Raw genomic sequence first — 14,719 nt, 5'->3', positions numbered from 1 at the left:
ATTGCACCCAGGTACAAGTCCACGACACAAAATATCACGGTACACAATAGGCAAGTAAATGATTACACTTTATAATGATTTCTCGGTGATGGGTAGGTAGAAACAAATAAAATTAAAGGTGCCAAATCAATAAATTTTATCAGTTCTGTGCACAATAATTTGTTGGAGCTCATGAAATGGGGTATCCGTTCCTCCCCTTGATCTCCTCCGAACTCCGTCGACCCTCGGCTGGGATCACTCCTGGTGATCTACCAGAGCGCTCGACTCACGTCCGGCCTCTTCGCTTCTCCTCCACCAAAAGCCCGCGCTTCTCCTCCGGTTCCTTCACATACAGATAGAATAACATGACTTCCATTGGTTAGCAAATGAATACAAGTCCCATTATCACTAATTATAACCCAAACATGCTGCTACAGAGAACCCCTTACTCAGCAGTTAACAGTACAGAGAAGTCATTTTGTCAGCCTTAACAATTAACATTACGATGAGTATCACTGAGAACCCTACACGTAGAATGATGGCGCATGGAACACGCTGCCAGGGGTGGTGGCAGAGGCGGATACGTTGTGGACGTTTAAAAGACTCTCGGGCACATGGATGATAGAGAAATGGAGGGTTATGCTAGACGGAAGGAATAGATTGACCTTAGAGAAGGCTAAAAGGTCAGTACTTCAACATGGGCCAGAGGGCCTGTATTGTGCTGTAATGTTCTATGTTCTGTAAGTCAGAAATTTAAAACGATGGGAATGTTCATCAGATCACAGGGCATTTGTGGGGAGACAATCAGACTTAACATTTTGGGCTGAATTTAAAACAGGAAACTCAGCAGGTTGTGTACTTTTGCTGGAGGCTTGCTGAGATCTCTACACAGATGATGCCTGGCTTGTGGTGTTTATAGCTTTTTCAGTTTTGTTTTACAGATTTTTGACATGGGTGTCTTTTTTTTTATTTTCGATTAACATTTCAATGCTGTGACCTTTGGCTGATCAGAGATGTCACCTGGCATGAAGAGATCTTTGCCATTCTCAGCATTTTTCTTTATTATTGGCATAATCTTTGTATTGCAGACTTATTTAATTATTTGAATATAGATTCCCCATCTGTTGTGGTGAGACTAAAAGTTCAGGCTGCTGAATAATAGTCTGCCAATTTAATCACAATGCTATATTACTCCTAACAAGAAATTCTGGGAAAGGAAAGGACTTGCACTGCATGAACAAGGTTTATATCCATTAGGCTTGACTCTGATATTTTAAAAGATGATGTCAGTTTGCATTTTCATTGGAGGTTGATTATATTTGCTTAGTTTTCATAGTGGTAAGACTCTGGATTTATGTTTTTCATTTAATTTCTTTCATTTTATTGAAGCTTCCCTTTGTTTAATGTAGAAAAAAGTCTTTCATCTACCTGCTAACTTCTTTTTACTTTGCCTGCGATTTTCACAACGAAATACTTGTTGTATCTTTCCCTGTGTAAGCCATCCTGAGCCTGGCACAAAACTAAACAAGGAATATTTGTTCCTTGGATGAACAAATGAGGTTGGAGGAACAACACTCTCTAGATAACCTCCAATCTGAGGGCATGAACATCGATTTTCTAACTTCCGGTAATTTCTCCCCCTCCCCTTTTCTCTATTTCTATTCCCCATTCTGGCTCCCTTCTTACCCATTCTCTTGTCTCCTGCCCATCACCTCCCTCTGGTGCCCCATGTGCTTCCCTTTTTTCCAATGGTACACTGTCTTCTTCATGAGACATAGGAACAGAGGTGGGTCATTCGGCCCATCAATTCTGCTTCACCATTTCATCACGCCCTCTCTTTTGCTTTTAAGCTGTCTTTGACTTGTCAACCACAGTTGCTTCACCCTCCCTTTAGAATGCTTCTTCACCTTTGGGATGTATCTATCCTGTTCCTTCCAGAAAATCCAGCCATTGCTGTTTGGCCATCAATCTTGCTAGTCTCCCCTTCCAATCAACTTTGGCTAGCTCCTCTCATGCCTCTGTAGTTTCCTTTACTCCACTGGCATACTTATGCATCCGACTTTATCTTCCACTCAAACAGCAAGGTGAGTTCTATTATTTTATGATCACTGTCTCCTACAGGTTCCTTTACCTTAAGCTTCCTAATCAAATCTGGTTCATTTCACAAAATCCAATCCAGAATTACTTTTCCCCTAGTGGTCTCAACCACTCAGCTTGTTTCAAAATACGTCTTTCCCAATCTATCTCCTTACTGAAATATCCCACTATCATTGTAACATTGCCCTTTTTAAAACCTTTTCTATTTCCCGTTGTAATTTATATCCCACGTCCTGGCTACTGTTCGGAGGCAGTTTCTTAATTCAACCCACAAGGATTCTACATCTTCCAATCCTATGTTCTCTCTTTCTTAGGATTTGATTTCATTATTTACCAACAGAGCCACTCCACCCCCACCCCCCCACCTATCGATCTGTCCTTTTGATACAATGTGTATCTTTGGATGTTAAGCTCATAACTATGATCTTCTTTCATGTACGATTCAACGATGCCCACAACGTCACACCTGCTAAGGTCTTATTTGCACTACAAGATCATCTACCTTATTCTGTATACTGTGTGTATTCAAATATAACACCAGTTCTGTATTCATCACCCTTTTCGATTTTACCCCGTATTACACTTCAACTCATTCCACTGACTGCAATTTTGTCCAATCATCTGCCTGTCCTTCCTCACAGTCTCGCTACATCCTGCATCTGCTTGTATACCAACTATCCCACCCTCAGCCCTGTCTCTCCAGTTCCCACCCCCCTGCCAGGTTATTTTAAACCCTCCCTAATCGTCCAGAAAACCTGCCCGCAAGGATATTGGCCCCCTTCGGGTTCAGGTGTAACCAGTCCTTTTTGTAATGATCATGCCTTCCCTGGAAGAAATCCTAATGATCCAGAAATCTGAAATCCTGCTTCCTGCACCAGATTCTCATTCATTTGTACTAGCATCCTTTTCATGCTCTGACTAGCATGTGGCAAAGTAATCTGGAGATAACTACCTTGGAGGTCTTGCTCTTCAGTCTTTTCCATAATGCCCTATACTCACTGTGTAGGACCTCTTCTCCCTTTCTACCTATAATGTTGGTGCCAATGTGCACCACAACCTCTGGCTGCTCACGCTCCCTCTTGAGAATCTTCCGCAGCCGCTCTGAAACATGGTGAACCCTAGCACTTGGGAGGCAACGCACCATCCTAGCTTCTCTTGTGCAGCCACAGAACCTCCTGTGCATCCCTCTGAATCTCCTATCTCCTGCAGATGTAGTCATCAGGGAGACCATGAAGTACCCTGCAATCCTACATCTTACAGAAGGAGCATGCCGTGACTACCATCCTGCCTACACTTTTTAAACCTTTCAGTTGGCTATGCTGATATAGCCCTAACTTAAAAAATTGATTGTATGAAATGGAATCATTATGTTACATTTCTAGACTGATAATTGTACATTCTCAATTTCTTAACCGGAGGCAGTTCCAAATTCTTCTAACTACTTATGTAAGTTTTCCCCTGATCCCCTTTGCTTCATTGAGGAATTTCTTTAGCCAGAGGGTGGTGAATCTGTGGAATTCTTTGCCACAGGCAGCTGTGGAGACCAAGTCTTTATGTATATTTAATGCAGAGGTTGATAGATTCTTGATCAGTCAGGGCATTAAGAGTTACGGGGAGGAAGGAGATTGGGGCTAAGGGAAAATTGGATCAGCCATGATGAAATGGCGGAGCAGACTTGATGGGCTGAATGGCCTAATTCTGCTCCTATATCTTATCGTCTTAAATACAGTCTTTGGTTTCCAAGTCAGTCATAAGAACTAGTCAACGGTAGTGCCATCCTGTTATCTGATACAAAATGTTTGATTCAGTGACCAGAAACATTAGATATTGGCATTGATTAATGTTATCAAGGTCCTATTCATTACTCGTGCTTGCAAAAAGCACTTATGTCCACAGAGATGAAGTGTTTTAAGAGGTTGATGATAACACTTATCAACTGCTACCTGAGAAGCAACTTGGATCTGCTCCAATTTACCTACTGGAGCAACAGGTCCGCAGCAGATGCCATCTCATTGGCTCTTCGCTCTAACCTGGAGCATCTAGACAGCAAAGATGGATACAACAGGATGCTCTTTATCGATCACAGCTTGGCATTCAGTATCATCATCCCCTCAAATCTAATCAACAGGCTTCAAGACCTTGGCCTCAATACATCCTTGCGCAATTGGATCCTCGATTTTCTCACCTGCAGACCCCAGTCAGTTCAGATTGGCAACAACATCTCCACGATATTAGAAAACATGTCCTTTTAATAAAGTTGTTTGTGGCTGTTAAACAGAAAACACATGGAATGAAACACCCTTTTATGACCATTTTAAGTAGGGATGTTGATTTCAGGAAAAGACCAGATTATTTTAATCCTAGTCTCTGACGCAGATGGAAATTGTCATAATATTGTCACTAAACTTGTCAGATGATCACAGGTCTAGGATTTTTCTGCTTGCAAAAATGTTTGGCCTGATGAGTTTTACAAATGCTCGTACAATCTATCCGACAAGCACTGGACACACTATTTCAAGGTAAATGAACAAAGCTAACAAGGACAGTGTCTTTTCTAGAAAGTGAGATTATTTTGCTAACACATCATTTTTACACAGGGACAGTCCTGCAGTACCATATTTTTGTTAACCAGCAGTTTTTTTAAGTGTGGTTGCCAAAAGACATTTCAGGTTAAAGGTATGATTAAGTAATTATGTTAAAAATTTTAAGACTAAATTAAGACTTATTTCAGAACAAACTAATTTGTGAAAACTGGCATATAGAAATCAGTGTAGAAAAATGGCAGATCCTCCACACTGGGTTTGAGAAGGAATGATGAGGCTGCTGAGGTTATACAATTTAAATTTTCAACACTGAAGATGAATAACAGTAATACTAAGGTTAATTGAATGAAGTAGGATCAATGAGGTTAAACTACAGGTCAGCTTTACCTAATTTAAATAACATTATAGTTTAGAGGGAGCGTGCACCACCGGCCTAAAAAAGTGTCGTACTTATGAAGGTCATCTATAAATGTATGTTCTTTCTAACTCACGGGTATTTCTGACAATGTGAGCAAAAATAAATAGCTGCAACTTTATCTCCAGACTGGATGGACCACTGCTTCGACTGATGATTATGGACAGCTCTGCATCACTGCCCTTCTGCGCAGTATTTTATTCCTCATTTCTAGCTAACGCAGTGTAGGTAAAATAGTTATATTCTTTGAATGTTGGCACATTCATATCATTAAGTAAAGGGGAGACAGTTTTAATTAAGAGCATTTTGTGTTTATTACATGGACACAGGCAGTGATAACAGTTAGAAGTAGCTCATGAATTTAACACCTGTGTTCGTGAGGAGATTTAATTGGCTTGGAGTGATTTATTGTTAAACTATAAGAAATCCCATGACACATTTGATATGCTAGTTTCTGTTCTTGCATTTTAGTGTGATTCAAAGCTTATGTTTTGTCTCATTATTGAGGCCAAAGAATTGAAGTAAAAGGACAAATGCTAGGAAGGGAAGAGGAGTGAATTTTGTGTCCATCTTTATGGATGATGGGGGAATCTCGCGGAACAAGTGGAAAAACTACAGATGAATGAAAAGACAAAAGAAATTAGCATTGGTGAAAAACAAGTATTGAAGAAATTAATAGGAATAAAATGCAATAAATCCACATGACCTAATGACCTGTATCTAAGAAGTTTGAAGGAAATGGCTGTCAGTCTTCAAAATTCCATGGATTCTAGAGTATTTCCCATGGATTATGAAGTTACATATATATTCACAAAGAGAAAGCAGATGTGACAAACCTGTTAACCCGTGTAGTGAAAATGTTAGAATCTGTTGTTAAGTCAGTGATATCAGGGCATTTAGAAAACAGTAGGATTGGGGGCAAAGTTAGAGGACTTGCCCTATTTGACAAATCCATTGGTGCTTTGATGTTGTAACTAGCATTTCATATAAGAGTGAATCAATGGATCTTATGTACTTGGACTTTCAGAAGGCCTTCAGTTACGTGCGACACACAAAAAAAACAGAATTATAGCACATGCTATTAGAAGAAGTGTTAGTATAGACTGATGTCAGAAAACAGTAGAAATAATCTTTTATACCTAAGATGCTGTGTCTAATGGTGCATGGCTGGGATTGCTGCTGGAGCACAAGCTGTTTGCAGCCTATAGCAGTGGTTTGAGTGATGTAATATATGAAATATATTTAATTTCGTTGATCTTACTTATTGGGTGCAGTGTGGGCTATGAGAAAGATTCAGGGAGGTTTTGATAGTGAAAGACAGGATAAGAGAATGAGTGAGGGCACGGCAAATAGGTTACCCACTTTGGTGGAAAATACCAGTTTTAAGTGATGAGAGATTGTACATGAATTGCTTAAAGTTAACATGTCAGTCGAGCATCAATTTGAAATATAAATAGTATGTTGACTTTTATTTCACGAATATTCGACCACTGCAGCGGAGGCACCTTGCTTCAATTGTGTAGGTTCCTGATGATGCTGCATCTGGCCTATTCTGAAAAGATCTAGTCTCCTGACCCAGTGAAGGAAGTACTTGTCATTGAGCAAAGATCAATGTGTTTTTTTTTACTTTGGATGAGATTCATCACACTGGCTTATACTGTCTTGAGTTTAGAAGAACAAATGGCAGAAATATTCAAAATCCTAATGGCCACATAAGAGACTGCAGATGCTAGAATCTGGAGCAAATAAAAAACAAGCTGCTGGGGAACTTTTAGGCAAAGAAGAGCATCTCGTATTCTCTCTGGGTATTCTACAACCCCCATGGAGTGAACATTCATTTTTTTTTTAACTATTGCCCCGTCTCTCACCTTCTAGTTTCCATCACCCCCATTTTCCCATCACCCAGCTTCAACAGTTCCCCCAACTGTTTCTATCTGCCCATCACCAATACAGTATATCTTCTAAATCTCTGATACCCTTGCCCAAAGGGTTCCATCATCACCCTGTTACCTGGTTCCTTACACCTTCTTTACTTGTCAGATTCTGTATCTATCACCGCCTGTCTCCACCTCCACCCTCCCTTCTCTTACCTCACCTGTCCCCCTTTTCTCTCTCCTGATCCATCTCAGCCAATCAACCATTAAGAAAGTATGAGTATGACTATGACTATTAGACACTGTCTTCTGACTCCACAGACCGCTTCCTTACCTTGCTTCACTTCATATTCTCCCCATCTGGTTCCACCTGTTGCCTGCCAACCCCTGCCTCACCACTTCTTCTCATCTCTTCATACTCCCTACCTTGCTACTGCACGCTCAACCCTGAAGCAGAGTCTTGACCCAAAACATTAACTATCCATTGAGCTTTACAGATGCTCCCTGATGTACTGAGTTCCTCCAGCACTTTGTTTTTGCTCCAAAATCCCAATGGTGCTTTCGAGGTTGGAGGCTGGAATGAAGAGTGCTTTCATTCACAGAGACCAGAGGATGGCAGTGTTGATTATGGTGAACATCAGTACTGGGAGCTCCAATGTGGCTTGTTATCAGTACTTCATTCTGTGTTTTTGTCAGATAGATTTCTCTGCTCATAAAACATGCTTGTGAGCTGTTGAAATTGAATAAGAGTGTAAATTTAATTTGTGGTTTACTTACTATTCAGTAAATGTTGCCTGCATTTCAAATAAAACTGCTTATTTGATTCAAATCTATGTCAAGGGCCCTTGTGAAATGCAGAGAAGGACTGGACCCTCAGTATTGTTCCTTCATTGATCATTTGACAATGTAGGTATACATATCATCTGCATTATGCAGTATCAACTTTATGCTTCCATATTACACAAGTTGCATTCTTTTCTTTCATTTGTCAAGCTTTGAAGGTTGTTAGTGGCTACTTTACAAGTTGCACTGCCTACTTCCACCTGGAATATTGATCAATTATAAATGCCACTTAATGAAGTTCAAATTAGATTCAGAGTTGAAATTGATAAATCAAGAGGTGATGTCATCATCATGCATGTGGTAACCGATTCCATGTTTCAGGGGTTTGGTCCACACTTCTTAACTATAATGGTGGATCTTTTGAAGCATTTCAGATGTGATGTTCAGCCGAAATCCCTTTCAGAAAATGCAAAAAATAAACCTTATGGGGAAAGTTTCTTCAAGTCTTTCTGAGAGCATTAGTCCCGCAACAGACAGAGAGGATGTTTCTGATGATCGGAGAGTCTAGGACCAGAGGGCACAGCCTCAGAATACAAGGGTGACCTTTAGAACGGAGATGAGGGTGAATTTCTTTAGCCAGAGGGTAGTGAATCTGTGGAATTCATTGCCACAGGTGGCTATGGAGGCCAGATCATTGGTTATATTTAAAGTGGAGTTTAATAGGTTCTTGATTAGTAAGGGCTTCAAAGGTTTGGAAGAGAAGGCAGGAGAATGGGGTTAAGAGGGGTTGAGCGTCGAGCTAACAACTCGGCCTCGTAAAAATAAGAAAGCAGAGCTGAAATGTTTCCCTTGTCCATAAGACATAGGAGCAGAATTAGACCATCTGGCCTATCAAGTCTGCTCTGCCATTCAATCACGGCTGATCCTTTCTTTCTATCTCCTCCTCAACCCCAGTTCCCGGTCTTTGAGCTTAATGCTCAGAATGATAGCTCTGGGTTTCTAGAGAGCATGTTGTATATAACAGCAGCAATGAAATGGGAGAAAAATAAGGCCACCTTCCTTTGGATTAGGAACGTTAAGAATGTAAACAGGGGAGATCATGTTTGTGACAATCATATAGGATGTTATGATGTTCATTTCTTTACCGTGGCAGGGATCAGGGGGACTTAGACAAGGATCTTGGGTAACAAAGTCTGTGGCTAAAATGTGATGTAGGGGAGAGTGCAATATTTTATAAACACCGATATTCTTTTGAAGAATGGGTGACTTCTGTCAGTCTAATCTCTTTCAAGTTCTGATGTATAATAACAAATGAGGCCAAGGTAATTGTATATTTGTCTGTCTGTTCCATTCTCTGTTGCTGCAGTAGTTTCTTTGCATCTAACTTCAATATTTCTGATATGGTTCTGTCATTTCAAAGCATTTTGGTCAATTAATATGATTAGAGCATAGCCGAAGGTCATTTGGCCCATCCTGACCACTTTTTGTAACAGTTAGTCCCACCAGCCCTATAAACTCTTCTCATTAAATGCTTCTAATAGCTAGAATTAGTAGTTAGAATAATAGAATTAGTAGTGTAGGTGTTGTGTTTTAACTACTAACTGAGTAAAGAGAAATTAATTGTTTTGCTCCAGCAACTGAATTAATTTGAGTAATTGCCATGTGCTGTGTGGATTTGATAAAAGCTTTCTCCACCATTCTCATGCAGCACGATGCACAGATGGATTACTACGGTACTCGTCTCGCAACCTGCTCCTCTGATCGATCTGTAAAGATATTTGATGTTAAGAATGGAGGTCAAATCCTTGTTGCTGACCTGAGAGGGTAAGTGAAACATATTGGTAAGAAACGCAAACAACAGGAATTCTGCAGATGCTGGAAATTCAAGCAACACACATCAAAGTTGCTGGTGAACGCAGCAGGCCAGGCAACATCTCTAGGAAGAGGTGCAGTCGACGTTTCAGGCCGAGACCCTTCATCCTGACGAAGGGTCTCGGCCTGAAACGTCGACTGCACCGCTTCCTAGAGATGCTGCCTGCCCTGCTGCGTTCACCAGCAACTTTGATGTGTGTTGCATATTGGTAAGAGGCATGTTTCCCTTCATACTAATGTGTGAAATGCTGGAAATTTCCAATTTTCGGTTTAGTATTAAAAAAGAAAAATGAGTGTTGTTTGGTTTAGTTTTCCTGGTCAGAAGAAAAAATAAAATATTCTTGCAATTCTTTCTTCTTATCTCTGTAAGTCCTGCGCAAGACTTTCCTCCATCAAAAACTAAATGACCACACAGTCAGATTTCCAGATAGCAACCATTACTTGTTCCACAAAAGACATGATATTGAGCCAGACTAGCATGCATCCCTCCAGGAATACCTGCATTAGCTCACTTCTGCTTAAATGTCAGGAGGAGCAATATAGCATAAACCAACAAGCCAATGGTTGTAATTGCCATTTGGATCTTGCTGTGTCAGCATTATTCCAAAGTGAGCATCTTGCTGATCAGAAAACTTCTGAAAATCCAGATATACAATATCTGCTGGATCTCCCTTATCCACCCTGGTAGATACATCCTCAAAAAACGAATTTGTTAAATGCAATTTCAATTTATAATACTAGGCATGTTAATATTTTCTTTTTCCCATACAATTTAGAGGCAGGAGTAGCCCACTTGGCCCCTCAAACCTGCTGTGCATTTAATAAGTTCATGGCTGATCTGATTCTAACTTCAACTCCTCTTTTCATTCACTCCTGATAACCCTTCCTGTTGTTAACAAGAATCTGCCTCACGTAGTCTTAAAAATATTCAAGAGCTCTGCGGCTACTTCCTGAGTTCCAAAGACCCAGGTTCCTAATTCTTAAAAAGGTGACCTGTTATTTTTAAATAAATCTCAACAAATGTACTCGATGAGAGCATTTTTTTCCACTGGAGAGATCCCACATGCTGACTTTTCAGCCTTTGGTATGTGATTGTTATCTTTCCCGATTAAGGGTAGTGTGGTGGTGGAGTGGTATGTATAATGCTATTACAGTGCAAGATGTAAGAGTGGGTTTCAGCTCCCACCACTGTGTGCTTGTGCCTTCTCCCCTTGACTGTGTGGCTTTCTTCTGGGTTTTTCAGTTTCCTCCCAGATCTACAGGTTAGAGTTAGTAAGTTGTGGGCATGCTACGTTGGTGCCAGAAGCATGACGACGCTTGTGGGCTGCTCTCCACAATCCTCACTGATTTAATTTGATGCAAATGACGCATTTCACTGTTCCAATGTACATGTGACAAATAAGTCTAATCTACCTAATCTAATCTTTCTCCATGGCTGTAAGGTACTGTCTGGTACCCACTCAGAGCTTCCCCGCCCTCTCATTTCCACCAGGGACTCTTCATTAAACCTGAGCTGAGTGTTTTCTTAAGACTTAAGATTGTTCAATGTCATTTCCAGTACACGAGTCTAAAGGAGAACAAAAGACTTGTTACTCTGGATCCGTTGCAGCATGTTAAAATTACATAATTAAACAGAGAACACAATAATAGAAAAACAGTAAAATAGATACATACAATACTGTAGCTTATATATACATACATGGATTGTATGTACATAAAGTGACACTGGGTACAGGATTGTCTGTACATAAAGTGACTGACAGGAAATGGTCAAGTAGTGGTGGTGGGGGTGTAGTGGGGTGACTTAGTGGGTGGAGGTGTTTGATCAGCCTTACTGCTTGGGGAAAGTAACTGTTTTTGAGTCTGCTGGTCCTGCCGTGGATGCTAAGTAGCCTTCTTCCTAATGGGAGTGGGACAAGTAATCCATGGGCAGGGTGGGTTGGACCCTTCATGATGTTGCTGTCCTCTTTCCTGCACCTTTTGTATATGTGTCCTGGCGTGTAGGCTGGTGCCGGTAATGTGCTGAGCGGTTTTGATTATCCATTGTAAAAGCTTCCTGCCCATCACAGTGCAGTTTGTGTACCATGGAGCGATGCAGCATGTTATGATGCTTTCTACTGCGTATCTGTAGAAGATCTTGTGTGTTGATGTGCGTAGTGCTGCTCTCTTCAGGCTCCTCTGAAAGAAGAGGCATTAGTGTGCTTTCTTGGTTGTGTAGGATATGTTCTATGACCATACAAGGTTGTGTGAGATGTGCACTTCCAGAAGTTTGAAACTGCTCGCAGTTTCCACTGCTGTGCCGCTGATGTAGAGAGGGGTGTGAGTTGTGCGAGTTCTCCTGAAGTCGATAACCATCTCCTTTGTCTTGCTGATATTGAACGAGGGGTTATTTGCCTGGTGCCAGGCCTTGCCAGCTAAGTACTGTATAGCTGGATGCTGCTTTACTTAGATACATATATATTGCAGATACTGTGCACAGCTGCAGGGACTGGAGGGGGATGGTTGGATTTAAATCATTTTGAAGTCAGAAATTTACTTTTCAGGTATAATTGCACAGTGGTTGACTTACTTGACTAGCGTCCAGGTTCTGTCATCTGGGGAATCTAATTCAAATAAGTTATCAATCTATAATAATTAAGTAATCTAATATTTAGGGAAAAATCTGCTCTCAGTAATGATGACTATGAAATGACACAATTCTCATTTTTAAAAAAGACCTACCTGTTTTGTCAGTGTCCTTCAGGAAAGCAAAAACGTGGTTCTTACCTGGTCAGGCTTATAAGTGGCTTCTAGTCAAGATGGTTCCAAGATTGTGGCTTAAGCTTAGCTGTTTTTTAAGCATGTAGGTTGGTTTGGGATCAGAAGGGGAGCTGGGGGTCAGGTTAGGGTTTATGGACCGTGATGTGAGTATGAGGTCAGATTAAGATTTAGGGACAAGATATGGAGGAGTTAGAGATTAGGCCTTCACTCCACATTTGAAGTTCAAGGATATGGATGGGTGATGAAGGACATCCAAAGTTCAGTCCTGTGCTTCAAGTTCAAACACCGGCAATGTGGATATCAGACTGTCTCAAGTCGGTGGGCCCTGGGATCAGATGTCTTGAGTGAGCAGGAGACATGCGGGTTGGTGAATCAACGTTCCAGGAGTTCGGGGTCCCATCATCAGCTAGTCTGAGGTCAATCAGAAGTATGGAAGTCAAAGCCTGATGGCCAGAGCTCGGAGACTAGATGCCTGGAGGTCTGTCCTTGGGTTGGAGGACTGTTCGTGTGTGTGGGTGTGTGGAAAGAGGCTTGCCTTGCTGCTGTTGTTTTGTTGCTTGTTGTGCTCTATTTTCTTTTGTTCTCTTGTTCTCTTATTTTTCTGCTGAGCATTGTGGGCATGCTATGTTAGTGGCAGAGTGTGTGGTAACACTTGTGGACTGCCCCCAGCACATCCCTAGGTGTGTTGGCTGTTAACATAAATGATGCATTTCACTGTGTTTCGATGTACATGTAATAAATCTGAATCTGAATCAATTCCAACAACACAGGATTACAGCAATTTGCAAAGCCTCCCTTTCCTGGGAAGGATCCTGAGTGTCCAACAAGAATGCTGCTTTCCAGATTTGTATCCTTGTAATGTACATGGTGAACTTTTGCATGAAACAGTTATATACGAAGAAAATTGTTGATGACATACTTAAATGAATAAATCCTTGTTCAGCCATGAAGGTCCTGTGTGGCAGGTGGCATGGGCACATCCAATGTACGGAAACATCTTGGCATCTTGTTCCTACGACCGGAAGATCATCATCTGGAAAGAGGAGAATGGGACTTGGGACAAGATGTATGAATACACAGGCCATGATTCTTCAGGTATGGATTCTCCTTGCTAGTCACAGTTTAGTATTGTGTTGTTCTTTTACAGAAATGTTTTCTGCTTCTCTTTTTTGTTCTGATTTGAGTGTCGATTGAATCTCTATCTGTCAAAGGGGGAGGTTCTCTTCAGGTACAAATATCTATTCGGGCAGATTTTTTGAAAAAAAATTAAGCTGTCTTCAGTCAAACTGTTCCGATTTTCCACACACAGTTGCTGAAATGTTAATATTAATTGGAAGTACTGCTGGGTCGTATATATTCCTTACTCTGGTCAGCGTGAGACTGCTGAGTATATGAGAGTTTTTGCCGCATTTACAAGTTGACTCCAACTTGTCAGGTTTGTTTTACAAGGATATTTGTAACTAGAGGAGAGAGAAAACATAACATGGGCTCATGGCTGGTTTTGAATTTGGATCTAACATAATGATCCGTATGTGAAACAATATTGTCTCATTTTCTCCCTGGTTCTTCCTATTATTTTAATGTTATGGATAATCAAGACGGAAGTTGAACAAATAGAAGAAATTATGAAAGTATCTTATGGTTTTAAATGCTTTTGTTGGATTCCAGTTAATCTTTGCCCTGGGTGAGAAATTCTATTTTCTCACTTTCTTCCCAAATCAATGTCAGTTATGTTCCTCTAGGCACTGTCCAGGGGCTTGATATCTGTTCAAAATTATAGTGCCCAGAATTGTATGCAGTACTCCAGTTGAAGCTTAAACAGTGATATAACTATCTAACCATGTAACAATTACAGCACGGAAACAGGCCATCTCGGCCCTTTTAGTCTGTGCCGAACTCTTACTCCCACCTAGCCTCACCGACCAGCACTCAGCCCATAACCCTCCATTCCTTTCCTGTTTAGCTTTCCTAGCTATCCAATTTAACTTTAAATGACAACATCGAATCTGCTTCAACCACTTCTGCTGGAAGCTCGTTCCACGCAGCTACCACTCTCTGAGTAAAGAAGTTCCCCCTCATGTTACCCCTAAAATTTTGCCCTTTAACTCTCAACTCATGTCCTCTTATTTGAATCTCCCCCACTCTCAATGGAAAAAGCCTATCCATGCCAACTCTATCTATCCCCCTCATAATTTTAAATACCTCTATCAAGTCCCCCCTCAACCTTCTACACTCCAAAGAATAGAGACCCAACTTGTTCAACCTTTCTCTGTAACTTAGGAGATGAAATCCAGGTAACATTCTGGTAAATCTTCTCTGTACTCTCTCAATTTTGTTGACATCTTTCTTATAATTCGGTGATATGTAAGGGTTTAGCTTAATTTTTTAATCTACTT

At 40.8% G+C, this 14,719-nt stretch overlaps 1 protein-coding gene across 1 annotated transcript in view; it reads left to right on the top strand.

Moving 5' to 3' along the window:
- The window catches only part of sec13 (SEC13 homolog, nuclear pore and COPII coat complex component), a 60,994-nt gene that overhangs the window by 12,273 nt on the left and 34,002 nt on the right, over positions 1–14,719 (top strand). Inside the window, exons 3-4 of the mRNA XM_063068379.1 lie at positions 9,400–9,515; positions 13,267–13,418. Coding sequence (XP_062924449.1) covers positions 9,400–9,515; positions 13,267–13,418 — 268 coding nt within the window. The remainder of the gene's footprint in view (positions 1–9,399; positions 9,516–13,266; positions 13,419–14,719) is intronic.

The sequence above is a fragment of the Mobula hypostoma genome, chromosome 15, assembly GCF_963921235.1.
Source record: "Mobula hypostoma chromosome 15, sMobHyp1.1, whole genome shotgun sequence".
Taxonomy (NCBI): domain Eukaryota; kingdom Metazoa; phylum Chordata; class Chondrichthyes; order Myliobatiformes; family Myliobatidae; genus Mobula; species Mobula hypostoma.
The sequence above is the reverse complement of the archived record's forward strand: the minus strand, read 5'-3'. Positions and strand labels throughout refer to the sequence as shown.